Genomic DNA, 18691 nt, shown 5'->3' with positions numbered 1-18691 from the left:
AAGTTTACAAAACTAAGACAAGCCAGGCTTTGCGTGCAAATGATTCGGCAGGTGAGTCATGCATATATTTGTCAGTTCTCTTTCAAAATAGGAAGTAAATTAGGCACAGTGTTTGCATGTTTAAAAATCCTTTACTTTGCCCCCCTCTGAATTTTCTTAGTGCAACCTGGGCCCTGCTCTCAGGTGAGCTCCTGCTCTGGGGTCTCTGAGGCCCAGAGAAACTTCGACACCTACCCCTCCCAGTCCCTCCAGACCTTTTGGAGAATAGATCTTCCTGCTCCTACTTTTTAATGGTAGGGGCTGATGAGTAGTAACCATCAGGAGGGCCACACAAGCCTGAGCCTCACTGTAGAGTGATCAGGGTCAATGCACGTGTACAAAGTACCTTACTCCTTGTAGAACAGGCTGTATCTGATTAAAGCTTGATTAAATACCACATAGTGGAGAGTAAACTGTCATCAGAAGCTGCTAATGGACACTCCATCACCTGCATTATTCACTGTGAAGACACTAAGTAAAGCCAGCAAACGGTGTGCCCTTTGCCATCCAGGAGCCTGCAGTCCAAATTAATTTTCATGAAACTCAGATTCTAGGCACATGTGGTTCTTTTGATTTCTACTCCTAAGTACAGGCCATTGTTCATTTTTCCCAGCAAAGCTCGGGCATGGCATGAGGTTTTTTTTCAGAGGATATTGCAGAATGAGAGTTTCAGAGCATGAATATATGTAACCTGTCAAAGGAAAAGTTCAGGAAGAACAAGCTGACCAGTACATCGGCCCACTAATTTCACCATGGTCTCGAAACTAGCTTGCTCAGATCTTTACAGCAACAAATATAAAAAGGGACCTCAAAATTTTGTATATGTTTATGTCAGTTGATCAAAAACTCAACTAAAAGTGTCTCCTCCCACAGAGGAAACTGAAGCTCTTGGAGATAATTCATAAGCAGAAGCCACGGGGACAGGGGCTTTGACCCTGACCCTATCTGCTTCCCCTCTCCATCTGTGGATCAACAAGCAGGAATATGTCAGATGATCTCCACCTTCTGTTGAGCTTCAGCTGTGGGCCTGGCACTCCACATGTGTTATTTCATTTAATCAATACAATCACTCTCTAATAGATATTGCCTTTCCTGGTTCTTCACTTGGGAATTGGAGTTTAGTTAGGTCAAGTAACTTGTCTAAAGTCATACAGCTAATGGTGAGAAGGTCTGGCTCTTAAACCTAGGTTTCCCTGACTGCAGAACCCATGCTCTCATCAAAATATCAATTGTCTCCCTCACAAACACTAGAAGGGCACCCATTTGGTACTGAGCCTGGCTGTGAACAGATGCAAAAGCAATAGAGGAGGCATCTATGCTTTCTTTGGGTTTGAATGGTCATGGTAACCTAACATAGGGTGGGGGCCTTGAGAAGAGTTTTAGAGTCATGTCTTATCAGATCTGGGCTCTGTTTCCACTACTGCTACTCAACCTCTCTAAGCCTCAGTTTCCTTAATTGTAAACAAAAGTAACAGTTGACCCTGAACACCACAGGGGTTAGGGGTGCCAATCCCCCACACAGTTGAAAATCCAAGCGTAATTTTTGACTCCCACAAAACTAAGCTACTATCAGCCTAGTGTTGACCAGCAGTCTTGCTGATAACATAGTCAGTTAACACATATTGGCTGGGTGTGGTGGCTCATCCCTGTAATCCCAGCACTTTGGGAGGCCAAGGCAGGTGGATCACCTGAGGTCAGGAGTTTGAGACCACCCTGGCCAACATGATGAAACCCCATCTCTACTAAAAATACAAAATTAGCTGGGCATGGTGGCACATGCCTATAATCCCAGCTACTTGGGAGGCTGAGGCAGGAGAATCGCTTGAACCTGGGAGGCGGAGGTTGCGGTGAGTCAAGATCTTGCCATTATACTCCAGCCTGGGAAACAAGAGTGAAACTCCGTCTCAAAAAAAAAAAAAAAAAAAAAATTAACATATATCTGGTATATGTATTATAGACTGTATTCTTATCATAAAGTAAGCCAGAGAAAAGAAAATTGTTAGGAAAATCCTAAGGAAGAGGAAATATATTTACTACTCATTGAGTGGAGGTGGATCAGCATGAAGGTCTCTGTCCTCATTGCCTTCACATGGAATAGGCTGAGGAGGAGGGAGAGGAAGGGCTGGCCTTGCTGTCTCAGGAGTGACAGAGGTGACCAAGGTGGAAGAGGTGGAAGGGGAGGTAGGCACACTTGGTGTAAATTAAAAAAAAAAAAAAATCTGTGTATGAGTGAACCTGTGCAGTTCAAACCCGAGTTGTTAAGGGTCAACTGTAATGTGCTTACCTCACAGGGCTGTTGGAAGGATGATGTAATACTGTGCATGTAACAGGCTTAGCGCTATGCCAGGCACATAGTAATGGCTTGATTTATTTTACAGGGAAAACGTGCAGGTAGTTTTCAATTATGTTGGTATAAACTAGCTTGGTGAAGGGTGAGCTATGTCACATCCTAAAAGTAGAATTGGAATAGGGCTGAAATCTGGAGCTCTGGCCCTGAAGTGAGGTGCCTGTGGTTCCTGGGTGGGGTCCTTGCAAAGCATGGCCCTGGGGTTCTTATTTTCCAGTCATCACCATATTTAAGGGTAAAGTGGAAGAGGTGGAGCTGCCTGTGGAGAAGGTGGACATCATCATCAGCGAGTGGATGGGCTACTGTCTATTCTATGAGTCCATGCTCAACACGGTGATCTTTGCCAGGGACAAGTGGCTGGTAAGTGTCCTGCATGCTGTCCCTGCATTGGTCGGCTGGCTGTCCTGCTGCTCTACCCAAGGCCTGCAGCCTAGGGGGCATACGAGGACTTCAGAGAAGACTAAGGCTAGGAGGTCACTGCCCCAGGCCCCTCTCTTTAGAGCAGATCTGTATCACGGACTAGAATGGTCGTCTTGGGTCCAGCATGTGTAACCATCAGAGTGGACTTCTGTGGGTCTCACCTCGGCCTCTTTTGCAATAATAGACATTCATTCTCCCAAGTTAAAGGTCCGTTTTGGTCAAGAAGTACTTAGGACTTGCATGGCTGCCAGAACCAGGTGTGCTAGTCATCTGGATTTCTCAAGGCCAAAGTCATAACATCTCTCACTGCTCCTCACTGGGTTTACCTTCACCCCACCTCACTTGTCCCATTGACTCCTTGCTCCAAAATAAAAATTGAGCATTGCTGTCCCAGCCCTCGCCCCAGACAAGGTGGCAGTCCACTGCATGAGAGATGCTGGCAAGGGGGTGCTTGTCTGGTGACTCTATGTGCGGTTCAAAATGTGATGTCTTTGTCAGGTGAATAGATTACGAGACCCATTTCCCCACAATTCATCAACAGAAACCTGGAGGGCTTATGTTTCCAGACCGGGCAGCTTTGTACGTGGTAGCGATTGAAGACAGACAGTACAAGGACTTCAAAATCCACTGTAAGTCCCCACTTGCTTCTCCTGTGGATTTCCACCGCACGGTTGGGGTGGGAGGCACTCCAGTGGGCCCAAGATGAGCAGGCAGTGGCATGAACACCATTGCTGTCCCTGAGGAGGAGCTTATCTGGGACCGTTTCTGGAGTCTGCTCTCCAAATGTTTCTATCTAGTCCCAAGGGTGCGAGGTTTACCGAGAGAAAATAAGCCATATGGCTAGGATGAGAGAAATGTCCTGGGGTGAAAGCATGAATGCAATGTGAATTAAAAATTGGACTGAGGGCCGGGCGCGGTGGCTCAAGCCTATAATCCCAGCACTTTGGGAGGCCAAGACGGGCGGATCACGAGGTCAGGAAATCGAGACCATCCTGGCTAACCCGGTGAAACCCCGTCTCTACTAAAAAATACAAAAAACTAGCCGGGTGTGGTGGCGGGCGCCTGTAGTCCCAGCTCCTCGGGAGGCTGAGGCAGGAGAATGGCGTAAACCCGGGAGGCGGAGCTTGCAGTGAGCTGAGATCGCACCACTGCACTCCAGCCTGGGCGACAGAGCGAGACTCCGTCTCAAAAAAAAAAAAAAAAAAAAAAAATTGGACTGAGGCAGCAGAAGCTGAGTTTTTGCAGAGATCAGCAGGGCAAGTGGCTTGAAACCTGGGAAGATTCCGTTAGCCCAGAAGTCCACTGCAGAGGTCAGGAGTGGCAGGTCTCTTACCAGGCCAATTGTTTCGAATCCTGCCTTCATTCCACTCCAACTTATCAAAATAATACTGATTCTCCTTCATATTGAAATACATATCATGTGAGGTTCTTTTGAGGAATAGGTAGCATAGGGGGTGGGAAAGAGTGGAGATTTTGCTTTGAACAGTCAGACAAAAGGCGAGTGTGCATGTGCATGTGTGCACAAGGCAGGGGCTCATACCTAAATGTGTATTCTTAATGCCTTATCAGCTAGGAGCATGTGGTTCTCCGAGAACAATAAAGCCAAAAAACCTGGTCTGAAAAGGGCTGTTTTCCTATTTCTCATAAAGTGTAACACTTCTCTGTGACACAGGCCTGATCCTTAATGAGATTAAACCAAACATGTTTTTGTAAAGTTGGACATGGCTGTGTCTCCTCAACCAGAACCAAATACAACAAAGGAGAAAAGCGCCCCTCAAACAGGCAAACCCCCAAAACTCCAAATTAAAGCAAGAGGCAGCAGCTCCAACCTGTCCATCAGACTGGGCACATCTGGGGTTCCTGCCCCAACAGGGCGGTCCATTCCTATTTGGCAGATTACTGTGGAGGGGCTCACAGATAGAACAGAAGAATAAATGCCTCCAAGAGGCTAAGACTCCATCCACAGTTCAACAAATTGAGGCTCCGTGGATTTAAACAATTGCCATCTGATCGTTGTTAGTGGCACTGATGAAAACTCAGCTGGACCCTGCTATGGTTGTGTGTATTTGTCTGGGTTCATCCCTTTCTGGAAATACAAAATCAAAGTGCGAAGTTCAGAGCCAGGTTCAGAAGAAGACAAAAGTGGGACGGCTGTTTGAAGCTCTGTGCCCTGGAAACCCTCTCTGGTTGCTGTCTGCCTCCAGCCAATCTGGTGTGATTTCTACTATTTGACCTCCTGGGGGAAGGAGGCAAAATACCAAATGAGGACAGTGAGAGGTAGGGGGGCCCAGGTTAAATGCTTTGCACACCGCCAGCCCTGAGTTTAAATCTTGGCTTTGCCATTTCCTAACTGGGTAACCTTGAGCAAATTATCTAATATCTTTGAGCCTCAGTTAAGGGATAATCTTCTCAATCCCACAGACTTGTCATGAGGATTAAGTGAGATGACGTATATTAAAGGACATGACAGTTCTTGGTCCTATAATGGGACTAGATGGGATCTAGTCTCTGACTGTGTGTCTAAGCCCCTTTCTGCCACGGGCTCTGGCAAGTGAGCCTGACTGCCAAGCCCCTGGTGGCTCAGAATCTAGGACAGATGTACTCTCATGGAAGATTGCAGACACAACTCAACAGTGAGTGTTGATCAAATGCATGTATAAATAGGACATATTTTGCCCTGGAGCTGCATTTTGGAGTTCTTGCTGTGCAATTGTACTGAACAGTGTTTTGAGGAGGAAAAGTTCTAGGTACATTCTTCATTCTCACGTTCACTTAAATATTTATTGAGCTCCAACCTGAGGCACACCTCTTTAACAAACTTTCTCATGATTTCCACAACAAAGATATCTGTGTCGGGAACCTCTGCGGGTTTGCACATTGCAATGAGCCAGCCTGGGGCCGGGAGGGGCTCCTAAGGCACTGGCCCCAGACTGGAGATCATGTGATTTATTTCTTTGATTCTCATTGTGGTGTTCATACCGTCTGGAAAAGGAAAAAAATCTGAAAGTTAGCACCATCTTTTCTTGTGCCTATTCTAGAGTCTCTGAAAAATACCAACCTTCTCCCCACCCCAAAAGAACACTAAGAAACAGACACTTAAAATGTATTTAAAATACTGTTTTCTATTTACATTTTTAAAAACAATCTTTTTTGTTTTTTTTTTTTTTTTGTAAAGGAAGCAAACCCACTTACAAATTCATTTCAAATACATGGAGATTTTGGTTACTATGAGTTCTAAATCAGAAGTAAAGCACAAAGGTTGCTGGTTGCTAAGGCAACAATTGTAAGCAATTTTCTATTGGCTCAAGAACCAGCTAAGAAGGAAACATTTTGAAATGAGGCAGGAGAGTGAGACACATTCAGCCCCTTTCAGAAAGTAAATTGTTAGAGGGAGAGCTTTCTTTCCTTTCCTCTCCTTTCCTTTTCTTTTATTTCCTTCCTTCCCACCTCCCTTCCCTCTCCTCCTTTCTTCTTCTTTCTCAACCATACACAGCAACATGGAAGTGTAAGAATGAGCACAATGCAGAACTCGCCCTCCATTTGCTCACCAATGAATAGAGACCACATGGAGAGAGAGATGCATGTCTGGTGTATACTAGGCTCACAATACATAATATTGTTGAAAGAAGGGAGGGAGGAAGGAAGGAAGGAAGGAAGGAAGGAAGGAAGGAAGGGAGAGAGGGAGCGAGGGAGGGAGGAATGAAGGAAGGAAGGAAGGAAGGAAGGAAGGAAGGAAGGAAGGAAGGAAGGAAGGATGGAAGGAAGGAAGGAAGGAAGGAAGGGAGGGAGGGAGGGACGGAGGGAGGAAAGGAGGGAGGGAGGAAGGAAGGAAGGAAGGAAGGAAGGAAGGAAGGAAGGGAGGGAGGGAGGGAGGGAGGGAGGGAGGGAAGGAGGAAGGAGAACCAGCAGAGGGATGTGCAAGGTGTAGTATTTAACTCTTAGAGAGGAGCAATCATTTTACGAACATTTTCTACTATAAAGGAGATACACAGAATTTCAAAAATGGAAGGCAACTTGGTGGATATTCTATTCAATTTCATGCACAATACATGAATTGCACCCAGTGCATGAATCTACACCCTGTAGAGAATGAGAGAGATGGCCACCGGTTTCTTGGCTGATGAGAAGACTGGAAGAAAGAGCTCATGCAGAGGTGGCAGTGCTTACAGCTTGATGGTTGAAGGGCAGCCCTCTTGGATGGCTCAGCCGCTGTCTGTGGGCTTCACTTCCCCTCATGACATCCAGAGTTTCCTCTGGCTCCAGCCCATTTTATGCAAGGATTCCACTTTGTTCCTGAGAGCCTAAAATGTGTCAATCTATTGTAAACACTTTCCCTTCTGCCCAGAGAAGAATCTGTAAGTAGCATCTGGTGGCACTTGTTCTATTTTTCCCTGACCTCATTGTGAGGCAGTCCCATTAGCCTCATCAGAGAAACTCAGATGGTTGGGGCTCGGGTGGTGAGGGAGGATGCAACTACAGTTCTCTCCAATCAGAAATCACATTTCTCCCCTGGTACTTAATTTTTTTTCCTCAGGCTGTTTTTCAGATTTCTCTCTTTATTGATTTTCTGCAGTTTGATTCTGATGTGTCTAGGTGTGTTTTTCTTTTTATTTATCCTGCTTGCGGTTACATGGAATTCTTCCATCTGTGGATTGATTGTTTCGTTAGTTTAGAAAAATTTCAGCCGGTATTTCTACAATTTTTTTTTCTGCCTGTTTATCCTTCTCTGTTTCTTCAGGAACTCCCATTATATGAAATATTGTTTGATATTATCCCATGAAGCTTGGATCCTCTATTTTTTTCACTCTTTTTTTTCTCTTTGTGTTTAAGTTTGGATCATTTTTATTGCCCCGTTTTCAACTTCATTGGTTATTTCCTGATATATTCATTCTGCTAATAAGTTCATTTTAAAAAGTCTTCTTTTCTTACATTGTTATTTTGATTTCTAGCATCTCCATTGGCTTTTTGAAAAAGTTTCCATCTCATTAATGAAAGTCTCCAGTCATTTACACACACTGTCCACCTTTTCCACTAGATTCTTTAACATACTTAGTATAGATACTTTAAAATCTTGTTGGATAATTCTAACATCTGAGCATCTCTAAATTTGTTCTGTGCCTTTTTTCTTACGATAATAGGTCATATGTTTCCCTTTTTCCTGTGTCTTTTAATTTTTCATTAATGCTGGACATTGTGAGTCAAAGGACCAGCAGAAACAGGTGAATCACATCTATGCCCAGAAGAGAGCATTGCCTCTGCCAGGCTATTAGAATGAGGGTGTGAGTCAATCCAGTCTGTAGTAATAGCAGATTTGGGCTTTGTTGTTGCTTTAATTATACACATTATGCCATAGTATAGTCCCTTTCAGGAGTCTGTTTTCATCCAATAACAAAAGCTTCACAGGTCTCTCTGATAGAATTTTTTAAATTTCTAGATAATCATTATATTTCTTGATGACCAATGGCTCTTACCCCACATACACTTACTTGGCATACGGTATACAATTGCAACAAATAATTAATGTGATTGATTTATATCCTACTCCATCTCTGCTCCACTTCTGGTAAAAAGGGCTACTGGGAAATAAATGGCTAGCAGAAAGGAGGAAAAAAATCTAATGCCTTGGGTGATCTGTGTTCTGAATGATTGAAGGTGGGGCAGTCCAGCTGAGGAGATGAGACCCAAATTAACCCATATAAAGGTAACTAAGACACCAGGCATTGCAAAACAGTGCAGGCATTAAATGTCTGGGAATGACTCTCAATTCAAAAAGCATTATCTGTGGGCCTATTCTGTGCCAAATGCTGTACTATGGGTGTTGAGGGTACAGGAGAGGTTGTATGGTCAGGAGCGTTTAGAGAAGGTCTCACAAAGGCTATGAGACATTAAGGTCACATTTTGGGACTTGAAGACACTAAAGATCATGTACCTCACAGGATTCCAAACTGGCTGGAATTGTCTGTATAGATTTGTAAAACTCCAGCTCCCTGGCTCTCAAATCTGGAAATTCTGATTTAGTAGGTCTGGCGTGGGCCCTGGAGTCTGCATTTTAAAAACTGCTCCAGGTGATTCTAGAACACAGAACCACCGAACCCAAGTCCTTATTTTATAAGTAAGCCCAGAAAAAAGGATTGATTTGCACATGGCCACACAGCTTGCATGGCAGCAAAGCCAGAGCTCAAACCACATAATGATAACCACTATTATGTATCAAGTGCTTTCTGTGTGCCAGGCACTGTCTTATGCACTTTACATATATTATCACATTTAATCCTCATAACAATCTTATGGGATCACCATCATTATCATCATTTCCACTTTAAAGAATCCTTAGAAACCAAGGCTTAGAAAGGTTACATTTGTGCCTAAGATTATACAGCAAAGAAGTGGCAGAGCTCAGATTTGAACTCCAAAGCCTAGGCATTTAACCATTACACACATTGACTCTCAGGCTTTTGCTTAGCACTAGCAGTGAACTCAAACTCCAGGCAGAGTCCAGGGAGGAAAGAGCAGGTGCATAGCTGCAAGTCTCTTGAGAAAGACACAGAAGGCAATGTGTTTCAGTGTGTGTGTGGATACACATACACACTATGTGTGTGGATAGCTATACACATACACAGAGGGTGGATAGCTATTTCCACATTCTAGAGGGAAGTCTTCTCTGAAACCTGCCCTGTTGCCAACTAAGCAGCCTCCTCCCCACAAAGTAGGTTTTAATTGGGAGTTTGGCACCAGCCTCGGGTGATTTAATGGGATTCGATGGGCATCTTTTCCTCAAACCGGAATTTCACAAGCACTCATCCTCTGGGATTACTTTCTCTGCCTTCTTTTCCCAAGAAAGAAGCTCTTTGTGTGCCGTATAAAAGAATCAGAGTCAAAGGAGCAAGCTGTCACTGACCATCCACACCTCCTGCCGCACGCACCCACTCTCCTAAACACACACAGGAACATACGTTCCCTAAGGTCCTGTTTGTTTGATGAATGTTTTAAAATACAATTTAATCCTGTAAGATTTTAGGGAAAAGCATTTCTACTTCAAGGTATTTTGAAACCCGTTGAGAAAACAGATGAATGAGATTCAGGTGCCCAGAAACTAAAGAGTCTGCTAGGGCATCCTCTCTGCACTATAGGGGGAGAAATCTTGCATTCCTGGTTGCTGTCACGGATGGGCCATGGCAGGTGAAGGATTTAGGGTATATGCTGGGCTTGAGCCCTTGCCCCTCTGTTTCCCTGATGTGTGATCATGGGCCAGATATTATATGTGAGCCAGATGCCAACTTCTCCCAGCCACAGTTTTCTTATCTGTAGCATAGCAATAGCCTCATGTGGTTGCCGGGTAGATTAAATGAAAAACCTAGCCTGGACTGAATGATCAATCAATGATTGCAATTATTGGCCAGGCACGGTGACTCATGCCTGTAATCCCAGCACTTTGGGAGGCCGAGGCGGGCAGATCACCTGAGGTCAGGAGTTCAAGACCAGCCTGGCCAACGTGGCGAAACCTGGTCTCTACTAAAAATATAAAAATTAGCCGGGCGTGGTGGTGGGTACCAGTAATCCCAGCTACTTGGGAGGCTGAGGCAGGAGAATCATTTGAACCCGGGAGGTGGAGGTTGCAGTGAGCCCAGATTGGGCCACTGCACTCCAGCCTGGGCGATGGAGCCAGACTAGTCTCAAAATAAATAAATAAATAAAAGAGCAATTATTACCATATTAAGGGTGATCCTGGGTCATCAGACTTGAATTAATTTCTCACCAACTCCTAAATCTTTCTCCCTCCCCAACAAAGTATCTTATGAGTAGCCCAAAGAGGACAAGGAGCACGGCTGAGAGGGTTTGTGTTCCACTTGGGGATAGTTTCTCATGGGGTGGATCTTGGCATATGAGGAAGGCAGAGATGCTCCTGGACCCACCCAGGTGAGAAAACTGAGGTTCAAAGAGGTTAGGTCGTTTGTACAAAGGCTGACCAGTAAGTGGTGGTGCTGGAATTTCAACTGTAGTTGATTTCACTGTAAGAGCCCATGATTCTCTGTGCTGCCTTAAAGGTTCAGTGGACGGGGACAGGAAAAGGGAGAGAGATGGGCCTTCTAGGTCTTCTAGGTGTGGAGAACAGCTGGAGCCAGCATAGGAATAAGAACGTAGAAGACAGATAAGGGAGTTCATAGGAGACGCTGCAGGCTTGGGGAGGGGACAGGAAAAGGAAGAGTCAGCTAGCCTGGGTTCTAGTCTTTGCCCTGCCGCACTCTAGCTGTAGGAGCTTGGAGCAGTTTCCCAGCCTCTCTGAGCTCTAGTTTACCTAACAACAAAGTGGGACTTACGTTTTCCCATGGTCGAAATGGGAAATGGGGGTGAGCATTTGGCACATTGCAAAGTGCCCCCCCCGAGCAGTTCTGCCTCAATTTTGATGCAAGGGAACTCGAGCTGCCACTCAGCCCTCAGGCACGCTGTGCTCTAGGACTCAGGGGGGTTGGGTGAGCTTCTGGGGGTCCTGCGCCTGCCTTCACGTCTTGCTCTGCTCCCACAGGGTGGGAGAATGTCTATGGCTTTGACATGACCTGCATCCGGGACGTGGCCATGAAGGAGCCTCTAGTGGACATCGTGGATCCAAAGCAAGTGGTGACCAATGCCTGTTTAATAAAGGTCTGGACACTCATCCGGGGTGGACCTGGGTGTGCTGGGAGCCCCGCTGTGCCACCCTGGAGTCCAGGCAATGCTGGCTCCTGCACAGCCCCCACCTGGTGAGGCAAGGCCGCCTTGGCCAGAGCCTGTGGTGCTCCATAAGCACAAGTCAAAAGCTGGCAGTCCGCCTGGACACAGCCACTGAGAGAGTGGCTCCATGGTGGCACGGATGAGGGAGGGCCCCAGCACAGGGGCCCCGGTGGCGTGCAGGAGGGTGGGGGTGTAGGGAGGGGAGGGGCATGGAGGAGAGGACACCTGGAAGAGGAGAGCGTGCTCAGGTTTGGGGCAGTTGGCCCATTCAGAGGCAGACGTCTCTCTTAGGAAAGAAATCCAGGACCTCAATATGCTGTGTAGTCATCATCATGCTCCCGCCTCCAAGCACACCTCTGCCCTGGTGGCCTGCCAGATAGAGCTTCCAGCTGCCCCTTCCTGAGCGTCCCTGTTTGCACAAGCTCTAAACCAAGTGTGTCCAACCTGCGTCCTCCGGGCCACATGTGGTCCAGGATGGCTTTGAATGCAACCCAACACAAATTTGTAAACTTAAAATATTATGAGACTTTTTTGTGGGATTTTTTTTTTAGCTCATTAGCTATTGTTAGTGTTAGTGTTAGTGTATTTTATGTGTGGCCCAAGACAGTTCTTCCAGTGTGACCCAGGGTAGCCAAAAGACTAGACATCCCTGCTCTAAACACCTTTTCCCAAGGCTTCCTTCAGTGCAGATGAAGAAGAGCTGGTCAGCATCTTTGCCACACCAATCCCTAGTACATGCTTTTTATTAAAAATTCAAACATGTCCAGTTAGATAGAGTAAAGGTGAAAGGTGCCCTCTGCCCCTCCAGCCCCATCCTCCTCCAGAGGTAACCACTGCTCATGGGCTGGGTTGCCTCTGCCAGTCCTTTTTGTATGCATTTGCATTATATATGCTAATATATTATGTTGAACAATATATAAAACTATTGATATTTGACAGTTTTTTTTAAAATAAAGAGAGACATCAATTTCATATAATTCAAGCCAAAAAAAATTTTTTGAGACAGAATCTCATTCTGTCACCCAGACCGGAGTGCAGTGGCACAATCACAGCTCGCTGCAGTCTCGACTAACTGAACAGTTTCATGTAGCTCAAGCTATTTTTTTTTTTTTTTTTTTTGAGACAGGGCCTCTCCCTGTCACCCAGGTTGAAGCGCAGTGGTGTGATAATGGCTCACTGCAGCCTCACTGAGGCTCAGGTGATCTTCCTGTCTTAACCTCCTGAGTAGCTGAAGCTATAGCTACGTGCCACCAGGCATGGTTTTTTGTTTTGCTTTGTTTTTGTTTTTTGTTTTGTTTTGTTTTTGTAGTGATGGGGTTTGGCCATGTTGCCCAGGCTGGTCTCAAACTCCTGAGCTAAAGTGATCCACCCATCTCAGCTTCCCAAGTGCTGGGATGACAGGCATGTGCCACCACGCCCAGCCCAGGTTAGTTTTTAAATTTAAAAATCAGCCCACCTGAGTCTCATTTGCTAACATGCTGGCCTACTATGCTCCTGCACGCATCATTCTTTTGCTGAAAGTGTCGGGGCAGGGTACTGAGCTGCAATATTTAGAGTAGGATAAAGGGATTGGAGTTCGGGGCCTCCAAGGATGTGGGGAGGTTTCTGAAAGACTGGTACAACTGCTGCTTTGCCCACATGGAAACTGTCCTTTGTCCTGGACACAAGCCTTGCTAGGAAGAACTGCACCCGTTGGGATGGAGTGTCACTGTGGCCTTCAGTAAGGACCTCACAGGGCAAATAAACCTAGAATGAACCTCATCAGACCCCATCAGATGCCCCCTCTCTTTAGTAACATCCTGCCTGAGAGGTTTGGCTTTGAGTCTAAGCCTCAGACTCCATTCACAGGGTTCTCACTATTTCATTCAGCCTTTTTTCTGGGTCCAGGCAGGATTAATTGTGAGCAAATGTGTCCTTTTGTTTCTCCGTACCAGTCCCTCTGTCCCTGAAGCCTCTTCCTCTTTGTCATCCTAAACAAGAACAAGGAAAGTATGCCCCCAACAAGAAGTTCACCCATAGTGCAAGGCACTTCTGTAAATGTAGAATAGATAGAAGTCTACTGGAGCAACTGAATTTGCCGAAATGACATGTGGCAGTGACATTTACCAGTAGGCATCTGCATGTAATGGCTTCAGCTTGGGGATAAAATTCCTTCAATGTTCTTGGACCCAGGTTGCTCTCTGCCCCGACCCAGCCCCCACTGGCAGGGGTGGCCACTGCATTTCTGTTTGCATTGCCGGACACGTCAGCCACCATCCTGGCTCTCCACTCCCCAGGCAAGAACTAGCAGGGCCTTTCACTTGGTTAGACCTGAGTGTATCCAGGGACAAAGCAGCCAAGGAGTGTCTGGAGGGGTGCGTGTTCTGTACACTCCTTATGAAAATTCCCGGGGCTCTGGTTCTGTCTCAGGACTCACGACCTGTAATGATTTCCTGTCCCACGCTGGTCCCTTTCTTCCTCCGTGTTCCTGAGAAGGAGAACGATTGTCTGTGTTTGCTTCTGCTTCCAGGAGAGCCCTTCCACCAGCTCTCTCCTGCTAATGTGCTAAGCTGCGTCTTGCCGAGTCTGTTGGGAAAACACTTGCCCTTCTTCACACACTTAATTGCTATTTTCATCGCTATTAACATTGCAGAGTGTGACACTTTATTATAATTAAGACTCTATTTTGACCAGACTTCTGCTCTGAGACATCCATTTGTAACATTATTTAGTGGTGGGGATCGCAGCGGCCAGGGGTATTTCTGAGTAATTTATACTGGCAGAGCCCTCTGTTTCAAGTGGGTCACCTGAGGCCAAGTCAGTGGGTCTCCCTGGGTCTCAGAGCTGCTGTTTCTGCTGCAGAAAAGAGGAAGCCTCCTAGTCGAGGGGCCGGGCTCTGGGGAGTCAGGGTAACTGGAGCTGATATGTAGACTTTGGTTGGGGGTTGGGAGACCTAAGCCCAGAGGACCTTTTTGTCTTTGAAGCCTAGCTACAGCTGATCCCCTCCTCACAGATGGCCTGGATCCCCGCTCCAAAAGACCACCTGCCTTTATTGTTGCCATTATAATGTGCGGCTTCAATACTTTTGGTCCTAAAGGCTTTTGTTCCATCAGAGGCCTCTATTAAGATGCAAATGTCTCAGAGATCTATTGAATGCTGTCAGCTATAAGAGTTGATAGCTGACATTTGGTTGATGGACATCTGACAGCAAGATCCTTTAGAGGTGGAATTCCTGCCCGATGGGGTGAGGGGTGTGTGTGTGTGTGTGTGTGTGTGTGCGCACACATGTGATAGAAGGAGAAAGTAACCACGTCTAGATTGTAAGCCATAAGGAGTCATTGAAGGTTGTAGATCCAGAGAGTGACACCGTCTGGATGAACCTTAGTTATGAAGGAGGGGCCTGAGCAAAGAAGGAAGTCTTCAAGCAGGGAGACCTGTTCTGAGAAGATGATTGATGAGTCAACACATATTGCTGTGTATCAGGTGTTGCTGTACACTGAGGATACAAGCCAATGAGGTGTAGCTTCTGCCACTGAAGGGCTCCAGTGCACCGGCCAGGGCAAGCTTGAAGGTAGTGAGGCTGCTGAGATGAGCCAGCAGTGAGATCGGAAGGCTGTGCTACACTGGTGACCAAGGGAACCAAGAAAGAAAGATACCAGGGATCTTGGAAAGGGCCTGGAGCCTGGCTGATTGGCCCTGAGAAGGTGATGGAAAAGTCAGTAAGGGTAAGACACTGTGATGCCATTAACAACAATACAGGCAACCAAGGCTTGTCCTAAGAGTTTTTGAGCTGGAGGAAACCTGTGGACACCATGTGGCCATGTGGCTGGGAAGGATAATGAGCCTTATGAAGGCTGACAGATACTCAGTATAAAAGTTTCCTAGATTTGAGCAATGGCCCACACTAACAGATGACATGTAATGAAGGACCCCTACCCTTGAGAGCTGTGGTGGAGGAAGGGGCTTGGCAGACCTAAATGCAGGCTGAGCCAGCAGTGTGCTCTTTGGGAATACAGGCTGCTATAAGTATGTGGCAATGGAGGGAAATGGAGGACCTGGTGTGGTCAGTGTAAATCTCAGTTTTGCAAGTAGCAGGACCCACCTGGAGGAGAAAGGCCCGGGTGATGAGGGGTCAGACGTCATGACTTATGAGGAATGAATAAAAAGCCAGAGAAAGCTCGTATTGGAGAAGAAAAGGTTTAAGGGAACTGTGTGAGTTGGAACGGATATTTGGCTTCTTCTGTGGGTGGAAGTTACAGAGGGATGAGTGTGAACTTTCTTCATTAGTTTTGAAGAAGGATCTAATGACTAGAGATGCCAGGACATGGACTGATCTGCCTGGCAGATAGTGAATTCTCCATCCCTAGAGGTGTTCAGCAAGCACTAGATAGGTGTTCAGCAAGCACTAGATAGGTGTTCAGCAAGCACTAGACGGGTGTTCAGCAAGCACTAGATAGGTGCTCAGCAAGCACTAGAAGGGTGTTTAGCAAGCACTAGATGGGTGTTCAGCAAGCACTAGATGGGTGTTCAGCAAGCACTAGATAGGTGTTCAGCAATCACTAGACGAGTGTTCAGCAATCACTAGACGGGTGTTCAGCAATCACTAGATGGATGTTCAGCAATCACTAGACGGGTGTTCAGCAAGCACTAGACGAGTGTTCAGCAATCACTAGACGGGTGTTCAGCAATCACTAGATGGGTGTTCAGCAATCACTAGACGGGTGTTCAGCAAGCACTAGATAGGTGTTCAGCAAGCACTAGACGGGTGTTCAGCAAGCACTAGATAGGTGTTCAGCAATCACTAGACGAGTGTTCAGCAATCACTAGACGGGTGTTCAGCAAGCACTAGATAGGTGTTCAGCAAGCACTAGACGGGTGTTCAGCAAGCACTAGATAGGTGTTCAGCAATCACTAGACGAGTGTTCAGCAAGCACTAGACAGGTGTTCAGCAATCACTAGACGGGTGTTCAGCAATCACTAGATGGGTGTTCAGCAAGCACTAGATAGGTGTTCAGCAAGCACTAGATGGGTGTTCAGCAAGCACTAGAAGGGTGTTCAGCAAGCACTAGATGGGTGTTCAGCAAGCACTAGACGAGTGTTCAGCAAGCACTAGACGGGTGTTCAGCAAGCACTAGAAGGGTGTTCAGCAAGCACTAGATGAGTGTTCAGCAAGCACTAGATGAGTGTTCAGCAAGCTCTAGATGGGTGCTCAGCAAGCTCTAGATGGCCACTAGAGAGGAGGTTCTTGCCTTGGATAAAAGGCTCAGCTTAAGAAGATGGGCTTTATAATCCCATCAAATTCTGCATGCTTGACCAAGGGCTCACCATTCAATTACTTCTTGTTCACCATCTTTGGGCTCTAGACACACAGTGTAATTGGCATTTGAATGTGACCTCACCAAGGGCCTCCCACATTCCCCTAAACCTGTAATCTCACCTTCTTCCCAATCAACAGTCAGAGAGCTTCAGCTTCCACAGAGGATGTCATGGCTGCACACCCCAGATCCCAGCAGGACTCTCATCTGATTGGTTCCCTTAACCACTTTTTCTCTGTCCACCCTGGTGGAGTTAGGACTTCTCTTTGAAGGCCCCAGGATACTTTGCATCTGTTTTTCCTTTATTTATCTTAGAAATACATCGAGACAAAAGCCTTTTAATCGCTTTGTTGGTCTTGTTTTCCTACCCTCTGGTCCCTCTCTCCTAATTCCTGCTAACAATTCCATCTTCTGGGCCTCAGGAGGTCCCTGTGGAACCATCCAGGCACACAGATGGCCTTCTGGCTCTTACAGAGTTTTCAGGACAGAGGTCCTTGCCACGCAACCTTGACTAATGGGAAGTTCTTCCTTGTGCCTCCCTAGAATCTGTCGGGATGCATCTTGGGCTCTGGTAGGTTTGCCCTGCCTCACGGGGCCAGCAAGCAGCAGGTCAGCATTCTTCTATAGAAAAGAACAGCACAATGCGGACGTCTTTCAATTCCACCTGCTCCCCATGCGAGATTGATTTTCAGCCATTTTCCAGTTGAAATTCTTAGAGTTATTAGTTCTTCATGTTCCACGTTCCCCGGTCAGAACTGAAAATTCTCACTTCTTATTTTCCCCTTTTATTTATTTTTGAAAACAGTCCAGCCTTGTGAAAAATGGCCAGCAGAACTTTCCTAAGCTCAGTCTGTGACTTTGTAGGCTCAGGTCCTTACTCCTAACGTCATCCTTGAGACCTCCTATTGCTGGGAACTTGAGTATCAAAAAATTGGGGAAGGGGTAGTCTGGTTCATCCACATCACTGGAGGGCCTGATAAAACACAGATTGCCATTTTGATCCAGCAGGTCTGACCCCCTCAGAATTTTCCCCCAGGTACTGTTGGTGCTGATCTTTCAGGGACCACATTTTAAGAATGATGGATGGAGCAGTGCCTGGGTGGACCACTCGAGGCTGCTCTGACAGGTGAAGGGATGCATTGTCTAATTAATCCTCCTGTTCTCTCCCTTCCCCATCATCCCCCTGTCGCCCCAAACCCCCGCAGATTTACCTTCTGAATCCTGCTCCCCTCAGGTTTTGATTCAAATCCATTTGCATCATTGCTTGAGCATACTCTACCCTAGAAAGGATGGAGGAGGTGATTGGGAGGGTGGTGGGGAGCCTGAGAAATTACCCCAAGATCCCTCAGAGAGCCGACAGACCACAGTCTCTCATAGAACGAGGCTGCTGACCAGGACGCAGACTTGGTGGAGGCGATAAGTTCCCGGCATTCTCTCTTCTCTGGGCTGCAGGAGGTGGACATTTACACAGTGAAGACGGAAGAGCTCTCGTTCACATCTGCATTCTGCCTGCAGATACAGCGCAACGACTACGTCCACGCCCTGGTCACCTATTTTAATATTGAATTTACCAAGTGCCACAAGAAAATGGGGTTTTCCACAGGTGAGCTGTTTGTTGCTTCCCAGAGCCTCCTCCCTCTCCCATGCTTCCTCAAGTCTTTGTGGGGTGACCAGAGCTGGCCTTGACTTGGGGAGAAGGAGCTGGGTGTTAGCTGGGTGACACCCATCAACCTCTCCTACCATGGAGGAACTGTGCATCCTTACACTTGTGCTGTCCGAGGGGAAGGTAAATAATGTCGTGGTTGTTACAGCCCAAGTTGAGAGTGTGTTGGATGAGGGAGAGGCAGGAGGTAGGGCTCATGAAGGGGTCCTGAGACCCTTC

General features: G+C 46.6%; 1 protein-coding gene across 1 annotated transcript in view; it reads left to right on the top strand.

The window, feature by feature from the left end:
* The window catches only part of LOC105484134 (protein arginine methyltransferase 8), a 99353-nt gene that overhangs the window by 70233 nt on the left and 10429 nt on the right, over positions 1-18691 (top strand). The window contains exons 5-8 of the mRNA XM_011745466.2: positions 2604-2746; positions 3348-3435; positions 11331-11446; positions 18262-18412. Of these exons, the coding sequence (XP_011743768.1) occupies positions 2604-2746; positions 3348-3435; positions 11331-11446; positions 18262-18412 (498 nt within the window). The remainder of the gene's footprint in view (positions 1-2603; positions 2747-3347; positions 3436-11330; positions 11447-18261; positions 18413-18691) is intronic.

Source organism: Macaca nemestrina, chromosome 10, assembly GCF_043159975.1.
Source record: "Macaca nemestrina isolate mMacNem1 chromosome 10, mMacNem.hap1, whole genome shotgun sequence".
Taxonomy (NCBI): Eukaryota; Metazoa; Chordata; class Mammalia; order Primates; family Cercopithecidae; genus Macaca; species Macaca nemestrina.
This window is presented reverse-complemented; position numbering and strand designations above follow the sequence as displayed.